This window comes from Anoplophora glabripennis, unplaced genomic scaffold, assembly GCF_000390285.2.
Source record: "Anoplophora glabripennis isolate ALB-LARVAE unplaced genomic scaffold, Agla_2.0 scaffold155, whole genome shotgun sequence".
Lineage (NCBI taxonomy): Eukaryota > Metazoa > Arthropoda > Insecta > Coleoptera > Cerambycidae > Anoplophora > Anoplophora glabripennis.
This window is the reverse complement of record NW_019416721.1, coordinates 540,838-560,461: the sequence shown is the minus strand read 5'-3', so window position 1 is coordinate 560,461 and position 19,624 is coordinate 540,838. Positions and strand designations below refer to the sequence as shown.

The following is a 19,624-nucleotide window of genomic DNA, read 5'->3' as shown; positions in this document are numbered from 1 at the left end:
TCACCATATATGAAGTTAGGTTATGTTGAGCCTATGATCCAACCTAACCTAACATAACCTTAAACATATTTTTGTGACATATAACCTGTGCAAAAATTAATGGAACGCCATTAATTTTTACAGAGACGACTACCAACAGTTGGTTTTCCAAGCGCTTTCCTTCAAGAAAGGCGAGATTACACTGCTGCCGCCCGCCATAATCAAACCGCAACAGCTGTGGTCCGGTAAACAGATCCTTTCCACGGTCATCATCAACATCATCCCCCAGGGGAGGGCGCCTATAAATTTGACCGCAACGTCAAAGATCCCAGTAAAGGCACGTACATAGACAAAGCGTTTTCTTTTTCTTCAAATTTTGGTGTTGATTTATTTGCGTCGTTGGTTTTAGGCGTGGCAAGCGCGACATCCAAGGAGATGGAAAGCGGGCGGTACCACGTTTTCTAGTCCTATTACGATGAGCGAGACCGAGGTTATAATAAGAGAAGGCGAATTGTTAGTGGGAATTTTGGATAAATCGCACTACGGGGCAACGCCCTACAGCTTGGTGCATTGCATGTATGAGGTGAGTAGTGTGCAAAAATGTGTATGGGTGAGACTTGTTTTTGACATTATTTCCAATTATCGTTATTTCGTTACTTGCCTTTTTAATTTTTTTTTTTTTTTCTAATCGTTTAATTCATTTTTAATTATTTCGTATATCAATTTTTCTTCACATTATAATTTGCATTTTCAGTGAATTTGAAAATTTTAACAAAGTTCACAAAAATACCCTTAGGATATTTTTTATTTAAATTAGGATTCTGTAATTACGTTGAACGAAATTAAACAAAGTTGTAATACCGGAATATATAAGGGTGTTGAATAAGTTGTCGCTGTTTTTTCGTGAAAATTAATGCTTTATTTAAAAAATATCAGTAAAAACTTGTCACTGAACATATTGTACATCTCAAGCCATTATTTTTTTGGATCTTTCTTGCAACACTTTAATTCCATGTCGGAAAAACGACACGTCTTTCGAGGTTATCCAAGCGTCGGTTCATTTTGTTGGCGTCTTCATAAGAATGCAAGTGCTGCTCAGTCTGGTCATGTGTCATCGATCGGAACAAGGAGCAATGTCTGGTGAATATGTCGGGTGGGGTAGGGCTTCCCGTATAAGCATTTCCAAGTAAGTTTTCACCGGTTTTGCAACATGTTGCCCAGCGTTGTCATGCTGTAAAATCACTTTGTCGTGTCTCTGCTTGTATAGCGGCCATTTTTCCTTCAATGCTTGTCCCAAACGCATCAATTGTAGTCGATAGCGATCTCCCGTGATGGTTTCATTTGGTTTGAGCACCTCGTATTAAACTACACCCAGTTGATCCCACCAAATGCAGAGCTGAAGCTCGGAACTATGGAGCTCGGAGCTTTGCTGATGATGTTGACGCTGGTTGGGCTTATCCCACGATTTTCTACTCTTACGATTAATTGTAGCGCATCTATTTTTCATCGCCAGTCATGAGATGATGCAAAAAACCTTCCCGTTTCTAGCATTGAAGCGCTGTTCACACGTGCAAAGAGGCTGTTCGACGTCTGTCGACTTCATTTCGTACGGCACCCAATGTTCTTGCTGTTGATTCATTCTTAACGCTTTCAAACGTTTTGAAACTGTTATGTGATAAACTCCAAATGGTTCTGCAGATTCAGTTAGCGTTTAACCTTCAATTCCTCATCTTCAAACTGTTTTGGTGCTGCAGAGCATTCTTTATCTTCAACTTCAAAACTTTTGAACCGTCAAAACCAGTTTCTGTGCGTTGTTTGCGACAGAGCATGGTCGCCGTAAGTCTCAATAAGAATTGTGTGCTTTTGCAGCAGTTTTCTTTTGAATAGAGTGCCGCAATAATTCCTCGCAAATACCCTTTTTTCGGCATGAAATTCGACATGTTTAAAACTATGAAAGGAAAATTACATCTTTACCGTTGCGTTACCATCTTGAGCTACACCCGTGCAGTTCTGGTAACGCCATCTGTTGGAGAACAAGAACTTATTCATCGTCCAACAGTAGTGTATATTGACGTTCAAAGCTCGCATAAGGCTCAGGCCTCAGGAAACGGAGTTCGTATGGAATATAATAATTACTAGAAAGGTAGGCAAGTCCGCTGACGCGGACTTGGTCTTTGTCTCGGGTTTTCGGCCCTTCGGCAGCATTTTGATGATGCTCCCTGTAAGGTAATATATCGGTTAAATCATCATCTTTGTAAATATTTGCCATTTTAAACAACGAAGTTATGTAGTGTATTGTTTGAAATCCAGATCACTACTGGTTTGAAAAACTAATTATTGAGTTCTATGCGGGTTGTAAGGAAAATCTCAACCTAAAAAACATCCTGCATTGATTTATTAGCACAAATCAGGGGAATAATAATAATATTTAACGTGAATAAGCCATAGTAGTCTATTATTTTCCCTCTTCTAGCTATACGGGGGTTTATACGCCATCAGGACGCTCTCCTCTCTCGCTAAATTGTTCATGAGGTTCCTGCAACAAGAAGGGTTCACGCTGGGCGTTCACGATATCCTGACCGTAAGGAAAGCCGACTCGAAACGGAGGAAAATAATAAAAGATTCGAGGGAGATAGGGGTAGAAGTTATTACCACCGCCTTAGATTTACCCGTAGACACTCCCCTGCATGAAATCGTGGAAAAGATCGAGGAGGCCAGTGCGACGAACCCGAAAATCAGGGCCGTGATCGATCGGCAGTACAAGTCGTCGTTGGATTCTTATACGAACGATATCAACAGGTGAGTTGGATAGTGACAATTTTTTTTTACTATTTTGTGCGTACGTTGACCTATTTTTTTTTTTAATCTGACTATAGTTTTTGCCTGAAAAATGGCACCGAATTACAATTCTTCTAATTTTTACAAAAAAAAAATGCAGTTGGCCATGGCTATGAGTTATAAAAGTAAATGCCATCGATGTGCTTTCATGAGACCTATTTCACAGAAAAAAGTGTAAAAATCAATCAATAAATAAAAAAAGGATGGCTGGCTAGTCGAGCAGAACACATTGTATATACAGGGTGTTCAAAAAATAAGTGCAAAAGTGAAATATTGATTTTCTTGATGAATTTTAAAGGGCACCTTCCATATACAGGGTGACATAGAAAAAAGTACATTGCATAGTGCCACACAATAGAGGACGCTAAAACAAGAAAAAAAGTTCCTATGAACATGGGTCCGCAAGGCCTTCAGTTAAAGGATACGGGGTGTTGAATTTTAATTTTTTTTTATTTGCAAAAACAATGATAAATACTTCAACAATTAAATTTTAATGGTATGATGAAAAATATGATTAATTAAAACAAAACATTAAGTTTTTAGAAGATGTTCAAATTGTTGCCCTTGTACTTCAATACATTTTTCCATTCTTCTTCTTAATGATTGACGGCATCTTTGAAATATTCCTAGGTTATTATGAAATCTATCTGCCGATTCCATAATTCTTATCCATAATTGTTCTTCATTATGTATTTCTACAGCATAAACTTCATTTTTCATAAATCCCCAAAATGAAAAATCGAGGGGATTAAGGTCGGGACTACGAGCTGGCCAGGGTACAGGCCCCCTTCGACCAATCCACCTATTTCCAAATCTCCTGTCCAAATATTCCCTTGCCACTCGAGAAAAGTGAGCTGGCGCCCCATCATGCATGTAATACATTCTTCCAATAATGGCCAATGGGACATCCTCTAATAATGTGTTTAAATCATTCTCCAAGAAATTTCGATACAGTGCACCTGTCAATCGATTGGGCAATCGAAATGGGCCAATTAAGTAATTGTCGATTATACCTGCCCACACATTAATAGAAAACCCATATTGGTGACTCCGAATTATAGTTTGATGAGGATTTTCATCACTCCAATGGTGCATGTTATGTAGGTTCAGAATACCATCACGACTAAAACTAGCTTCGTCAGTAAACAAAATTGATGAAATAATGTTTTCTCTTTGGTTTTGAAACCATTCGNTTTGATCAAGCACTTGGAAGGGCTGCACGTCGGTTACGACATGACTGTCAGGAACAGCGATAAGAGCGTGATTCAGGTACTTAAAGACAAAGTTCGGTGGATTTGAGCAGGGTTCATATAATTGTGATTTTGCGAATTACTATTTTGCCAACATTGTTGTAATTAGCGAATTTAATTGAAAAATTCATATTTTTTACTTAAATCAGTCTGTCACAGTAAAATTTGTGTTTCTCAATTCACGATTGTCTGATCCTGGATTTTAAACATTTACAGAAAAAAAAAACAAGAAGAAGAGAAGGTAGAGGATTTAATTTTTCTGACCTTTCATTAACATTATACTGTCTTTTCTCATCATTTTAAAAGAATCAGAATTGCGCGATCATGTTAGAATTATGTTCTAACCTCAAAAATTATAGGTTAGAATGCCAACCTAACCTTGAAAGCTTGCGTGAAAGCATTAAAAACTTACAATTCGTATGGAAATAAGTACATACCATCCATCTAGATCATTTTTTTAAAAGAGCTGAGTACAAATTTGACACTACAATTGATCAATTGAATATTGACCACTTTCTAACCTCAAAAAATCGAGATAATCGAGTTTTTGTATATATAGATACTTGAGCATTTAATAACTGCGAAATAGTGGAAAGGAACTAATAAAATAAAAAATCTGTGTTTTGATGTGCAATAATTTAATTCTTTTAAGGTAAGCATCAGATTTCCAACCTAACCACAAAAAATTCCAATTGACCAAAGAATAGCAATGCTCTAAGAGTTGGAGGTTTATATGCTCGAAAGCTCTCTTCGCTTGTTTGAGAGAGATATTGGGCAAGTGGGACTAGCTGACCTCCGTTTCGAATAAGTTGATGCAGTTTTTTGAGGTTAGGTCGAAATTCTATTGCATACTTACCCTAAAAGAACTTAAGGGTTGTGCATTAGAACACATAAGTTTTGTTTTTTACAGGGCTAATCTATTTATACAAAAAAATTGATTACGCTGACATTTTTGAGGTTAGAATGTGGTCATTATTCGAGCGATCAATTCAGATGTCAAATTTGTATACAGTTCTTTAAAAAACACACTAAAGAAATATTACGTCCCGATTTCCATACAATTAGAATATGTCAAATGATGTTACACAAATTTTTAAGGTTAGGCTGGTTGAATTTCCATTTTCATTCGTCTCGTTACACACAGAGTTGTTTCATAAATAAGCAGTATTTTTGCTGATTCAACTTTTTTTTTTTTGAGGTTAGTAAAAAGTCCCGACCTGATGGCGTAATTCCGATGCAAAATTCATATTAACTGGTTCGGAATACGTACAAACTCGTATCCGGCGGCTCGAAATACATGGGAGCTCGTGACGTCATTTAGTGCCTTCGATAATCAAGAAGATGAGTGACAGGAACAAGACTAAACGGCAGATGACAGAAGCAGGATGTATTTTCGGTCGCACTAAATGATGTCACTGTGCGTTCTTGATAAATTTTAATTTTTCCATAATTTGAAATGGCTACAATTTGCAGCATTGAAAAAATTAATTTTTTTTAATCACTGTTATGGACTAGATTTATGTCAGTGTATATTGTTTTGAATTACTGACGTCGCCGTTTCAGTTCAGGTACGGCGAAGACGGCATGGACATATCCAAGGCGCAGTTCTTCAACGAGAAACGTCTCGATTTCTTGAAAGACAACATAAAAGCCTTTGCTCAGGATGAACTTATTAAACAGTTCAAGAAGGGAGAGGACCAGTACGAGATAAAACAGCACCACAGAGCCGTAAGTATGATTCGTTTTTAATGCCCCACGATCGGCGCCAGAGCGGCAGTTTGCCTCATTCGTCTCCCCGTAGATAACCAGATGGAAAGCTACGTACGGAGATCCCCTGGAGAAGGTGCGTACGAGCCCTTACCATATTATGATAGAAAGGGTGAAGGAGAGAACGTCGAATATTTTCGAAGCGCATCGTTTGCAAAATATATGGCACAGCGCCGACTCCGATGTTAGAGAGGCGTGAGTTTTTGCAGAGTTACATTTAAGTGTAAATAAATTTAATGTCCGTTATTTTTAGTTGCAAAGATTTTTGCAAACCGTGTCCGGACCCCCTGGATGCCGTTTTCCAGGCGGACAGACATTTCGGTTCGATCAATGAACGGCTGGAATCGATGCTCGAGGATTACCCCGTGCAAAAAAAGAAGAAATTCCTGAACATGATGAAGTTGAAAATCATGCAGTCGATGTGCTCGCCCGGTGAACCCGTCGGGTTACTCGCCGCCCAGGTAAAAATATTCAGCTTTGACCCCAAAAATCGGGGCACTCTGTATATAAATATATTTTTTTAGTCAATCGGTGAACCTTCGACTCAAATGACACTGAACACATTCCATTTCGCCGGTAGGGGCGAGATGAACGTCACCCTGGGTATCCCCCGTCTCAGGGAGATCCTGATGATGGCCTCCAAGAACATCAAAACGCCTTCCATGGAAATCCCATTCATGAACGTGCTTGGAGTGGAGCAAAAGGCGGAAACGCTGAGGAAGATGCTTACGAGGGTCGTGGTGGCCGACGTGCTGGAAAAAATCGACGTTACGACAGAGCTGCAACTGGAGCCAGTAAGGTACTGTGTAAAAAAATTAAATTATTACTCTCTCTACTAGTTTCAAATGGTCTGAAATGGTTAAATTTTGTGCCCCACGTTGGGCGCCAAAATCGGTTTTTGTAATTTTTTGTATCTTTCTGTGTTATGTACGGGGCGATGTTTCTTATCAGAACGTAGAACTAGTCAAATAGATAATTTTTCGAAAAATTGCATATACAGGGTGTGACCTTTGGAAAGACATGACATAAGTTTGTTTTCTTAAATTTTGTTGTAGCGATTGATTTTTTTTTAAATAAATTTTTCGTAATATCCCTTACTACCGGATAGTCTAGAGCGACTCAAACAATTGCGAGATATGGCATGCATTGTTGTCAAATTTTATCTTCCTTCTATTCGTGTACACGTTTTTTTACAATCTCACAGTAACTTGACAATGAAGACGCACAAATACACCATATCATCACTAAATACTGAAATAAATATGGGTTACACAAAGTGTAACTTCATATTTACACGAAGGTTACCTTTGACTTAGAAATATAAGTTTGTTTTCTCAAATTCTTCTATGCAGCTGCTGCATCGTCTTTGAACGAGTATAGAGGGCCTATAGGAGAGCCGGTACCACTCATAACTGCTGAAATTACGGAAAGAGTTCTAGAAAATGAAAATTATGGTTTTCCTTCTGATTGTTATTTTAGGGATCATTTAAAAAAATTAGTTTATCTTTTGTATTCACCAATTGTGAACACAAAATGACGATGAATTTGTTTGTGGATAAAGTATCGCTTGACAGTTTCAAGCAAACGATAATAGGCTTGTTTAGTAATAAAAATTATTAAACACCACGTTGGGCGCCAAAGTCTACTTTTGTAGTTTACTCGAACTTTCCGCTTCTAGGCAGTACCGGTACATCTTGAGGTTCCATATCCTGCCGAAGCGGTGCTACAGCCAGGACTACTCCGTTCAGCCCTGGATGATCATTCAGCACATGAAGAGGTTTTTCTCGGAGATGTTCGCTGCCATCAAAAAATTGTCCAAAATAAATTCCCATGTGTGAGTGTCCCTTGGAATCTGGGACAGTGGCAAATTTATTATTCTTTTTTAACTTGGTAGGGTTATGATGGAGGAAGACCGGAGAAGGAAGAAAACGAGTCGAGCAGCGAATCAAGAGGAAGATGAGGGGAACGGGGAGCAGGATAAAAATGACAATAGCGGAAGGCCGGGGGACCTGAGTAGTTCCGAGGACGAGGTCGAGGACAACGAAGACGCGAAGATCACCAATAAGTTTAAGGATACGCACGAGGGTCAGGAGCCGGAAGAGGAAGAGGAGGAAGGGTCTGATGAAGGTGAGTAGAAATTTATTTTAACAATTAAAAGGGCTCTATAACAAATAGCCTACCAGCAATACATTTTTATAGATTTTATTACACAGTTTGTCTAAATATGAATTAATGCACAAATAACAGACTTTCCACCATTTTAACGCAGATTTTCTATGAAGTGGACTTGGTTTGAAACTCAAATTACTTTTTGGTGTAAAGAAATTTGTAATTTACGATGCCGCTTGTTCAAAATTACACATTTCTTTACAACAAAAAGTAATCCGAGTTTCAAACTAAGTCCACTTTGTAGAAAATCTGTGTTAAAATGGGGAAAAGTCTGTTATTTAGACAAATTGTGTCTAAATAACAGTCCTTTTAACTAAAATTTAAAAAATGTATTTAAAAATTCTTTATTTGTATATAAAAATGTTTTTAATTCTGCCATGATATTACTTTCTTTCGAATTTCTAGAAATATTCTTTGTTTTTGTCGACTTTAAAAATTAATCTTTGTAGTTTTTAATTTTTTTTTAATTTTTAAATATATATGGAATGCTTAGTTTTCAAACCACATCACAAGGGTCTCAGTTATCATAAGGGATACAAAATTAAGGGAATATGTCAATAATGCGCTGAAAAAAATTGGAGCCAGTAAGGTATGGTGTAAAAAGAATTAAATTATTACTCTCTCTACTAGTTTTAAATGGTCTGAACTGGTTAAATTTTGTGCCCCACGTTGGGCGCCAAAATCGGTTTTATAATTTTTTGTATCTTTCTGTGTTATGTACAGGGCGATAATTCTTAACAGAATGAAGAACTAGTCAAATAGATAATTTTTCGAAAATTCGCATATACAGGGTGTGACCTTTGGAAAGTCGTGACATAAGTTGTTTTCTTAAATTTTGTAGTAGATATTGATTTTTTTTAAATCTTTTTTTGTAATCTGTCTTACTACTGGACAGTCTAGTTGCGAGATATGGCATGCATTGTTGACAAATATTTATGGAATGCTTAGTTTTCAAACCACACCACAAGGGTTTCAGTTATCATAAAGTATACAAAATTAAGGGAATTGGGCAATGTTGCCGAATTTATCAATATTGCGCTGAAAAAAATTTATATTTTAATTTTTTTATTTTTCGTACTTTTTAAACAAATTCAATTTTTTTTTCCTGAAAAAATGTTATCTGGTATTAGAGAAGTATGGTATTTAACTTCATTTGATACGATTTCTTAGAAAAATTTTCTTGGAGTTTGAATAAATTTAATACATTTAAAATATAGTAAAAAATGTTTAACTTATTTTGACGTATTTTTCTGATGACTATAGCAAATACACATGTAGAAAGAGTGCTCTGGAAACAAAATGTCAAACTATTACTCCCAACAAAATTTTGACAACTCGGAAAAATTTTCGTGGACTATGTCAAAGTGTAGAGAACAAAAAACACAATTCTCACATGAATCTCTGTTTTCTTCGTGTGAAAACTGAGTTTTTATTTCTCTAAACTTTGACACTATCAGTAAAAGTTCTGCCGTTCTGTCAAAATTTCAAAGCACTCTTTGCAAAAGAGGATATTTCAGTAGGTATTTCAGGGAAAACAAAAGAGTAAACTATATCATATGAACAGAAATTTATGCAGAAGTCCATTATGGCATCCATGAACAAAAAAAATGTCGTATCTCCCTTTAGATATTCAAATTATCCACAAAAGTGTCCTAATAATTGTTGAATTTAAAATATTCACACCCTTCACTTTTCGATTAAACAAAATCAATTAAAATCTAAATTTTTGGAAATTAATTTTCAATCATTCATTATTATAATTTTTTTAACAAAAAATTAATTTTTCGTTTGCCAAACTCCTTAACCTTGTCCTAAATTCGAGTTAGCTTGTTTCTCTTTCAAGGACTGAGATAACCCATGATATGGCTTGAAGAATGGCCGCCTCGCATAAAAACTTACTCGTATGTTGTCAACTAATGATTCATTGCCACGCTAATTCGTGACGTCATTTAGTGCTATCGAGATTAGAGATCGGACAGCCCGAAAGCAAGAGCACAGCAAGAAGTGAGAGTCTGTAGGCTCCCCACATGTTATTTTCTTTAGATTAGGTTCCGTCTCGTCGGCATACGGTCGAGAAACAGGTTGTGTTCTCGATCGCACTAAATGACGTTACGTGGTTTCGATCACGTGACAAAATTAAAATTTTTACGTAATTTTAAACCTGTATAACTAATTAAGTATTTCTATTATATTAGAGTCTGAAACGGAAAACGAAGAGGAAAACCAGNACAATAGCGGAAGGCCGGGGGACCTGAGTAGTTCCGAGGACGAGGTCGAGGACAACGAAGACGCGAAGATCACCAATAAGTTTAAGGATACGCACGAGGGTCAGGAGCCGGAAGAGGAAGAGGAGGAAGGGTCTGATGAAGGTGAGTAGAAATTTATTTTTACCATTAAGAGGGCTCTATAGCAAATAGCCAACTAGCAATACATTTTTATAGATTTTATTACACAGTTTGTCTAAATATGAATGAATGCACAAATAACAGAAAAATTCTTTATTTGTATATAAAAATGTTTTTAATTCTGCCATGGTGTTACTTTCTTTTGAATTTCTAGGAATATTCTTTGTTTTTGTTGACTAAAAATTCATTGTAGTTTTTCAATTTTATTTTTAATTTTTAAATATTTATGGAATGCTTAGTTTTCAAACCACACCACAAGGGTCTCAGTTATCATAAGGGATATAAAATTAAGGGAATTGGGCAATGTTACCAAATTGATCAATAATGCGCTGAAATAAATTGAAGCCAGTAAGGTATGGTGTAAAAATTAAATTATTACTCTCTCTACTAGTTTTAAATGGTCTGAATTGGTTAAATTTTGTGCCCCACGTTGGGCGCCAAAATCGGTTTTTATAATTTTTTGTATCTTTCTGTGTTATGTACAGGCTGATAATTCTTAACAGAACGAAGAACTAGTCAAATAAATAATTTTTCGAAAAATCGCATTGTTTTCTTAAATTTTGTAGTAGATATTGATTTTTTTAAAATCTTTTTTCGTAATATGCCTTATTACTGGACAGTCTGGTACGACTCAAACAATAGCGAAATATGGCATGCATTGTTGCCAAATATTTATGGAATGCTTAGTTTTCAAACCACACCACAAGGGTCTCACTTGTCATAAGGGATACAAAATTAAGGGGATTGAGCAATGTTACCGAATTGATCAATAATGCGCTGAAAAAAATTGGAGCCAGTAAGGTATGGTGTAAAAAAAATAAATTATAACTCTCTACTAGTTTTAAATGGTCTGAACTTGTTAAATTTTGTGCCCCACGTTGGGCGCCAAAATCGGTTTTTATAATTTTTTGTATCTTTCTGTGTTATGTATAGGGCGATAATTCTTCTTTTTCGAAAAATCGCATTGTTTTCATAAATTTTGTAGTAGATATTTATCATAAGGGATACAAAATTAAGGGAATGCGCTGAAAAAAATTTCTATTTTAATTTTTTTATTTTTCGTAATTTTTAAACAAATTCAATTTTTTTTCTGAAAAAATATTATCTGGTATTAGAGAATTATGGTGTTTGACTTCATTCGATACGATTTTTTAGAAAAATTTTCTTGGAGTTTGAATAAGTTTAATACAATTAAAATAAATTAAAAAACTTGTTTTGACGTATTTTTCTGATGATGATACGAAATTATACACATTTAGAAAGAGTGCTTTGAAAACAAAATATCCCAACTATTACTCCCAACGAAATTTTGACAGCTCGGAAGAATTTTCATGGACAATGTCAAAGTGTAGAGAACAAAAACAGTTCTCACATGAATTAATCGAGCAGTCAATAAATTTGAAACGTCTCTGTTTTCGTCATGTGAAAACTGGGTTATTATTTCTCTAAACTTTGACACTGCCAATAAAAGTTCTGCTGTGCTGTCAAAATTTCAAAGCAAGAAGTGAGAGTCTGTAGGCTCCCCACATGTGATTTTCTTTAGATTAGGTTCCGTCTCGTCGGCATACGGTCGAGAAACAGGTTGTGTTCTCGATCGCACTAAATGACGTTACGACGTGTTTTCGATCACGTGAAAAAATTAAAATTTTTACGTAATTTTAAACCTGTATAACTAATTAAGTATTTCTATTATATTAGAGTCTGAAACGGAAAACGAAGAGGAAAACCAGAACCAGGAACAAGAGCAGAAATCCGAAAGCAACACAGTCGTCGATTCCTTCAACTTCGCCCAGAATTACTCGGAAGATGGAAAGAAGTACTTATGGTGCGAAATTACTTTTGCGGTAAGCGTCATAAGAATTTTGAAATGTTTCGTGGTGATTTATCTTTTCACGAGAGTCTGTGTAGATGTTTTCGAAATATTCAAATTTTTCCAACCGAAATCAAATGTCAATTATATTTCACTGTTTCGATGGTCTTTAGCTGCCGCTGAACTTTAAAAAACTGGACTTGACCGCCTTGTTGAGGGAAGCGGCGGCCAAATCCGTCCTGTGGGAAACGCCTCAAATAAAGAGGGCCATAACGTACAGACACGAGAATAAGCTGATCCTGAGGACCGACGGTATAAACATCATGGTAAGTCCGAATTTATTGAAGCATTTAAATGTTGGGTAGTTAAAAATTGTAGTTAGAACAAAAATGTGTCGGTTCGAGTTCACAAACGGTGAACTTTTAAGAAAAAGTCTACAATACCGCAATTTAAAATAAAAATTTTCTACGAAAAGGAATTTTCTACTATGGAATTCTCAGTCTAATGATTCTAATGACGGTAATTTTCCAAAATGACATATTTACGGAGATATAATTTTTTTATGCGTGTTTGCCAAGTCATCTGTCAGGAAAATTATGTAAAAAAAACAACTATTTTAGTTTCACTTTACAGGTTAAATCTAACTATTGCACTGTCAAGATTCTACAGGGTGTTAAAAAAAGAGTGTAAAATATTTAAGGAGGTAGTATGAACCAAAATAAGCAGAAAAGTCTCAATAAACAAGGGTCCGCAAAGTAACGGTTGCGGAGATATGGAATGTTTTATGTTTTTTAGCCCCTTTTTTTATTTTGCAAAAACGTGTATTTTCTTATAATAGTTGGTTGATGTTTAGTGAAATAAACAGTACGTATTTGACAGTTGTTCTCAGTGCACAAGTTTTCTTTCGCTATGGCTGGTTACTCTAACGCAGAATTAACAGACATGCATTTCATGTATGGTCGTGCTAATGGGAACGCCACCGAAGCGCGACGTCTTTATGTTGACGCTTATCCAAATCGCCAGATTCCTTCACAACGCATGTTTGGAAGAATTCACCAAAGATTGCGTGATACCGGTTCCTTGAGCAAACAGTGCCATTTATCCGGAAGACCAAGGTCGGTATCCACTCCTAGAGCAGAAGAAGAAATTCTAGCACTGGTAGAGCAGAATCCAGGTACGAGTGTGCGGAGAATATCAGCCGAGGTAGGAATTAGTGGTCCTCTTGTTTGGAGAATCCTTCACGAGCAACTGCTTTATCCATACCATGTGCAACGAGTACAGGCCTTAAATCCAATAAATGATCATCAAGCACGTTTGGTTTTTTGCCGCTGGTTTCTACGTCATGATGCTGAAGACCCTCGTTTTCTTGCAAACATTCTTTTTACTGATGAGGCCGGGTTCACAAGAAATGGAGTGTTTAATTTTCACAATACGCATATTTGGGCCGACGAAAATCCTCATGCTCTAATAGAATCTGGACATCAGGCACGTTTTTCATTAAACATTTGGATGGGTATTGTAGGTGACAGGTTTCTAGGTCCTGTTGTTTTACCAAACCGATTAACAGGCGCTGCTTACCTCAACTTTCTGCAGAACACACTGTATGAGTTTTTGGAAGACATTCCTTTGAATCAGAGGCAACAAATGTGGTTCCAGCATGATGGTGCTCCAGCTCATTTTTCCATGGCCGTTAGAGAGCATTTACACCAAACTTTTCCACATAGATGGGTAGGAAGGGCCGGACCTGTTTTATGGCCTCCAAGATCGCCTGATCTGAACCCTCTAGATTTCTTTGTTTGGGGATATTTGAAGACATTAGTGTATGGTACTCCTGTAAATAGCCTGGAAGAGCTGCAGCTACGGATTAATCAAAAGTGTCAAGAAATCCAAACCAAGGAGGGTGTTTTCGAAAGAGTTCGAATATCGTTGAGACGAAGATGTCGTGCCTGCTTGGAAATGGACGGAGGGCACTTTGAACATCTTCTGTAACTTTGTTTTTTGTTTCTTAAAAGCTTCCTTTTCTACTTATTTTGGTTCATACTATTACCTCCTGAAATATTTTACACTCTTTTTTTTAACACCCTGTATAGCTCAAAAATTGATAACTGGCTTTAAAAGTGAATTATTATTTTTTTTATTTAATTTTAATCCAAATCCTAACCTCATAATAAGGGAAACAATTGAAAATTTTAATTTAAGAGTAAAATCACATATTTATAAAACAAATCTGTTAAATTCCTCAAAAAAATAAATTTAACAAGTATACGCTTGCTTAGTTTTTGAAAAATAAGGTAATTAAAAAGTAAATTACTACAAAATGCATTTAGACAACCTCTCAAATTAAAGTTGTTATAAGCTTCCGATCCACATGCACACAACACTAACCAACACTGTAACGTACTTTGCTCGGTTGCCAAATTTTTGTAACACCCTTTATATATTTTACTTGGTTTTGAATTTGCGGTGGTGACGGTTCGGTTCAGACGTTACTTGTGGCTGCCCCCGGTATACTACCAACTCTAAACGGAATCTTAATTCATAAGTGCAAATTTTAATTTACTAGATTTATTGACGTCACTGACGTCCCTATCTGGACGCCTACTTTATGACGACCCTTGACTACTAGTTTATCGGCGGCGGTGGTCGGCAGCCGGCGGTGGTGAGTGACGTCACAGAAACGTACTCCGGATTAAATCTTTTTGTGCGGATTGTCTCGGGCGCCAGTTTCCCAATCGGTTACGTGGGGGAAACTCCACGTGAAACCTACCCTCGGTTTAGAGTAAGTACTCGGGATAGCTGCAGTGAAGAAAGTTTAATTCCAGGGGTCTGTTATATTTCTCTTAATTTCAAGCAAAGTAGTTCTCTGAGTGTAGTGTTATTTTCCTTTCAAAATAAACGGTCTTATCAGTGTAGGTCACAAAAAGATAAGCGGACCTCTTTTTTACTGATCGGAATTTTATCAACTTTGTCGGCGTTAAGAATGAATACAAACGGGAATTATATTTACTAGGTTTATTTTATATTAACAAGGCCTATTGAAACAAACAAACAAAAGTAAAATAGATTCTAATTATAATTAATAAATAACTAACTAAAATTCAGGAATGTAAAAATACTTTACAAGCGGTGTAAGAATAACAAAAATGAAATAAAATGGGTTAGAGCAATTATTATTTGTACGACGGATTTAAAATGCCTTTGCGGTTTTTCGGTGCTGAAAATAAATACAAATTAGCACATAGTCAAATATCAGGACTCAAAATCGGTACGGTAGAAAACGGAGTCTTTGGAGTTTGGTTTATTTAATAAACGGTCTAAGACTCTACGAAACGGTACGCCAGAATAATATTCGGTTTTAAATTTCGGTCGGTGCTAGAAAGGGAAAAATAAGATTAATAAATTAGAGCAATAAATAAATTGTTCCCAATGGTTCTGAAACAGAAAAATAATTACGGGTGACTCTAATTCTACAAATAAATATCGGCGGCAGTTTCTAGCAAAGCGACGGAAATTAAGCGGAAATGCGACCAGCCAGGAGAAAAAGCCAAGCAAAGCGGTTTAGAACGGACGTAAATAAGCAAACGGTAGTCAGGAAAATGATTTATGTTGGTGAACAGGAGGCAAAGTCTGGACGAGGTGCGAGTTCAAATGCGGGGCGGCCGACAGATTTCTTCCCGAAGCGGTGGAGCACCCAGCCAAACTTCGAGGGTCTATCCGTCGCTGCACAGCCGACACACAACGTCTTCTACTGGCGGTGGAGCACCCAGCCGAACCAGCAGTTTCGGTTATTGTGCCTTACAACGTTTATCAAGCTTAGGCGGTGGAGCACCCAGCCAAACCTTCGCTGACAACGCTGCTGCTGTACAGTCTGACACCTTCACGTCCTCTACTGGCGGTGGAGCACCCAGCCGAACCAGCAGTTTCAGTAAAGGGGCGCACAGCGTTTGTCGAACGACGGCGGTGGAGCACCCAGCCAAACCGTCGCCGATAACGCTGCTGCCGTACGAGCCTGCACTCAACGTCTTCCGCTGGCGGTGGAGCACCCAGCCAAACCAGCAGTTCGGTCGATGTGACGGACAACGTTCGTTGAACGAGGGCGGTGGAGCACCCAGCCAAACCCTCGCCGACAACGCTGTGGTCGTACTGTCTTGCCAGAGTTCAAAAACGGCCAGACTTATACCATAGCAGGACAAGTAAATATAGGAAAATACAATTTGCTTACTTATTCCGGACGGTTGCTTCTGGCGGCTAACTCCTTGGGTCGGATGGCGGTCTCAGGTCGGTCTTCAGGTTCTCGGGGTGGTCCTCGGGTTGGAACTGGAGCTCTTCGAGTTCTGGCAGCGAACTCCTTGGATCGGGTGGCGGTCTCTGGTCGGTGTTCAGGTCCTCGGGGTGGTCCTCAGGTTGGCGTTGGAGTTCTTCGAGTTCTGGCAGCGAACTGAGGATCTTCGTGCAGGAACGGTGGTTTTATTGTCCCAATCCCCCCTTGACTAGGCAGGAGTCGTGGTGGGACTATGCGCGCGGCCCTCGACAGAGTGGGGCAGCGGACGGTTTCGGCTCGACTCGCGGTTAATTGCTCTCACCCAATTAAACTAATTAAATAAATAACTGGCCAGCGGCCTTACAAAAATCGGAAAATAATAATGCTTCATTACAGCACTTCACTGATTTTCAGAGCCAAAACATAACCTCTAATTATTTATTTGTGGCATTTTTTTTGCTCTTTCCATTTTATTGGGCGATATTGAAGAACTCTGTTTTTGTTTTCGAAACTTTCCTTCTTAAACTGACTTAAAAGTCAAATGTGACGAATTTCTTTTTCCTTTACAGGAAATGTTCAAATACGACACCCTCTTAGACCTCAAGAAGCTCCACTGCAACGACATCCACAAGATGGCCCAGACTTACGGAATCGAAGCGGCTTCCAAGATTATCGTCAAGGTAAGAGAATACTTTGGAAATAATTACATTTCCGTTGCTTTGTTTGAAAGCTCTGACACCGATAATTTTGTTAATTTTATAGGAAGTAAAAGATGTATTCAACGTTTACGGAATTAAAGTCGATCCGAGACATCTGTCGCTCGTCGCCGACTACATGACTTTTAATGGGACTTTCGAGCCGCTGAGCAGGAAAGGGATGGAGAGCAGTGTTTCGCCCTTGCAGCAGATATCGTTCGAGTCTTCGCTCGGCTTCCTCAAGACCGCCACTATAAGAGGTAAGCCCAAAAAAGTGCAGAGAGTAACTGCTTTTCTTCGTATCAAATTCACATTTTTGTGTTCAGGATAAGTTTCTGTCGCAAAGTATTGAAAAATAATTTATTTTATTTTTTTCTGTGTTTAAATTTCTGTTTCATAGTATTTTTTTCTTGTTTTTCTTTGTTTCAAATTTATATCTTAATGTTCATAACTTTTTGTCGTGTACTATCAAAACCTAAAATTTTTGTGATATCTTTTTAATGATTCGTGTTTAAATTGTTTCTTGGTATTTTTTTCTGTTTTTCTTTGTATCAAATTTATATGTTTACGTTCATGATAAGTTTTCGTCGATAACTAAAATTTTCTTGATTTTTTTTTAATGACTCGTGTTTAAATTTCTGTTTAAATTGTTTCATGGTATTTATTTGTTTTTATTCATATCAAATTTATATGTTTATGTTCATTATAAGTTCTGGTCGCAAACTAACAAAAACTAAAATTTTTTTATTTTTTTTTAATGACGTTTAAATCGTTTAATGGTATTTTTTTGTTTTTTTTTTCATACAAATTCTCATTTTTATGTTCATAATTTTCTGTCGCAGTCGAAAACTAAAATTTCTGTGATTTTTTTTTAGTGACGTATTTAAATTTCTGTTTAAATTGTTTTGTGGTATTTTTTTTTGTTTTTCTACATATCAAATTTATAGTTTTACTTTTTTATAAGTTTTTGTCACAAACTATTGAAAATTAAGGTTTTTGTGATATTTTTTAATGACTCATGTTTAAATTTCTGTTTTAATTGTTTCGTGGTATTTCTTGTTTTTCTTCCTATTAAATCTATATTTTTATGTTTATGATCAGTATTTGTCACAAACTATCAAAAACACAATTTTTTAAATGTTTTTATTAATGACTCGTGTTTAAAGTTGTTTTTAAATTGTTTCATAATTTTTTTGTTGTTTTTGTACCAAATTTATATGTTTACGTTCATGATAAATTTTTGTCGATAACTAAAATTTTCTTGATTTTTTTTAATGACTCGTGTTTAAATTTTTCTTTAAATTGTCTCATGGTTATTTTTTTCTGTTTTTCTTCGTGTCAAATTTATATTTTTATATTTATGATAAGTTTTTGTCGCAAAGTATCGAAAAACTAAAATTTTTGTGATATTATTTTAATGATTCGTCTTTAAATTTTTATTTAAATTGTTTTTGGTATTTTTTCTGATTTTCTTCATATCAAATTTACATTTTTATGTTCGCAAGTTTTTGTCACAAATTATTAAAAATTAAAATTTTTGTAATGTTTTTTAATGACTTGTGTTTAAAGTTGCTTTTAAATTGTTTCATAATTTTTTTCTGTTTTTCTTCATATCAAATTTATATTTTTATGTTCATGATAAGTTTTTGTCGCAAATTTGTGATTTTTTTATAACGTCTCTTGTTTAAATTTCTGTTTTTTCGTTTTTCTTTGTATCAAATGTACATTTTTTTGTTCATGGTAAGTTTTTGTCGCAAAATATCAAGAACTAAAAGTTTTGTGATTTTTTTTAATGATTCATGTTTAAAGATCTGTTTAAATTGTTTCATGGTATTTTTTTCTGTTTTTCTTATCAAATCTATATTTTTATGTTCATAAGTTTTCGTCACAAACTATCAAAAATTAAAATTTTTTACTTTTTTTAAATGACATGATTAAATTATTTCATATTTTTTTTGTTTTTCTTCATATCAAATTATATTTTTATGTTCATAAGTTTTTGTCACAAATTAACAAAAACTAAAATTTTTTACTTATTTTAAATGACTCGTGATTAAATTATTTCATGGTATTTTTTTTTGTTTTTCTTCGTATCAAATTTATATTTTTACGTTCATAAGTTTTTCTTGCAAACTATCAAAATCTAAAATTTTAATATTTGTGATATTTTTAATGACGCGTGTTTAAATTTCCGTTTAAATTGTTTCATGGTATTTTTTTTTTAGGGAAACAAGATAATCTACAGAATCCCTCGAGTGCGTTGATGATCGGAAAGCCTTGCGGGACAGGCACAGGGTGCTTCACTCTATTCAGCAGGCACACTGCCACTAATTGAAGTGCAGTTGTTTATGTTATGTTTTTAAGTTTATAAAAAATGTTTCATAGTCTTTGTTTATTAAAAAAAAATATCAACACAAAATTCCACCGCCAAAATTCCGCAGATGGTCTTA

The 19,624-nt window shown here is 36.0% G+C and overlaps 1 protein-coding gene across 1 annotated transcript in view; it reads left to right on the top strand.

The window, feature by feature from the left end:
* The window catches only part of LOC108915175 (DNA-directed RNA polymerase I subunit RPA1), a 32,462-nt gene extending 12,904 nt beyond the window's left edge, over positions 1–19,558 (top strand). Inside the window, exons 15-28 of the mRNA XM_023455304.1 lie at positions 2,453–2,778; positions 3,996–4,086; positions 5,631–5,795; positions 5,869–6,029; positions 6,088–6,295; positions 6,359–6,633; positions 7,513–7,668; positions 7,729–7,961; positions 10,199–10,372; positions 12,107–12,252; positions 12,392–12,544; positions 17,049–17,159; positions 17,242–17,434; positions 19,400–19,558. Of these exons, the coding sequence (XP_023311072.1) occupies positions 2,453–2,778; positions 3,996–4,086; positions 5,631–5,795; positions 5,869–6,029; positions 6,088–6,295; positions 6,359–6,633; positions 7,513–7,668; positions 7,729–7,961; positions 10,199–10,372; positions 12,107–12,252; positions 12,392–12,544; positions 17,049–17,159; positions 17,242–17,434; positions 19,400–19,509 (2,502 nt within the window). The 3' untranslated portion in view covers positions 19,510–19,558. The remainder of the gene's footprint in view (positions 1–2,452; positions 2,779–3,995; positions 4,087–5,630; positions 5,796–5,868; positions 6,030–6,087; positions 6,296–6,358; positions 6,634–7,512; positions 7,669–7,728; positions 7,962–10,198; positions 10,373–12,106; positions 12,253–12,391; positions 12,545–17,048; positions 17,160–17,241; positions 17,435–19,399) is intronic.
* The last annotated feature ends 66 nt before the right edge of the window (positions 19,559–19,624 follow it).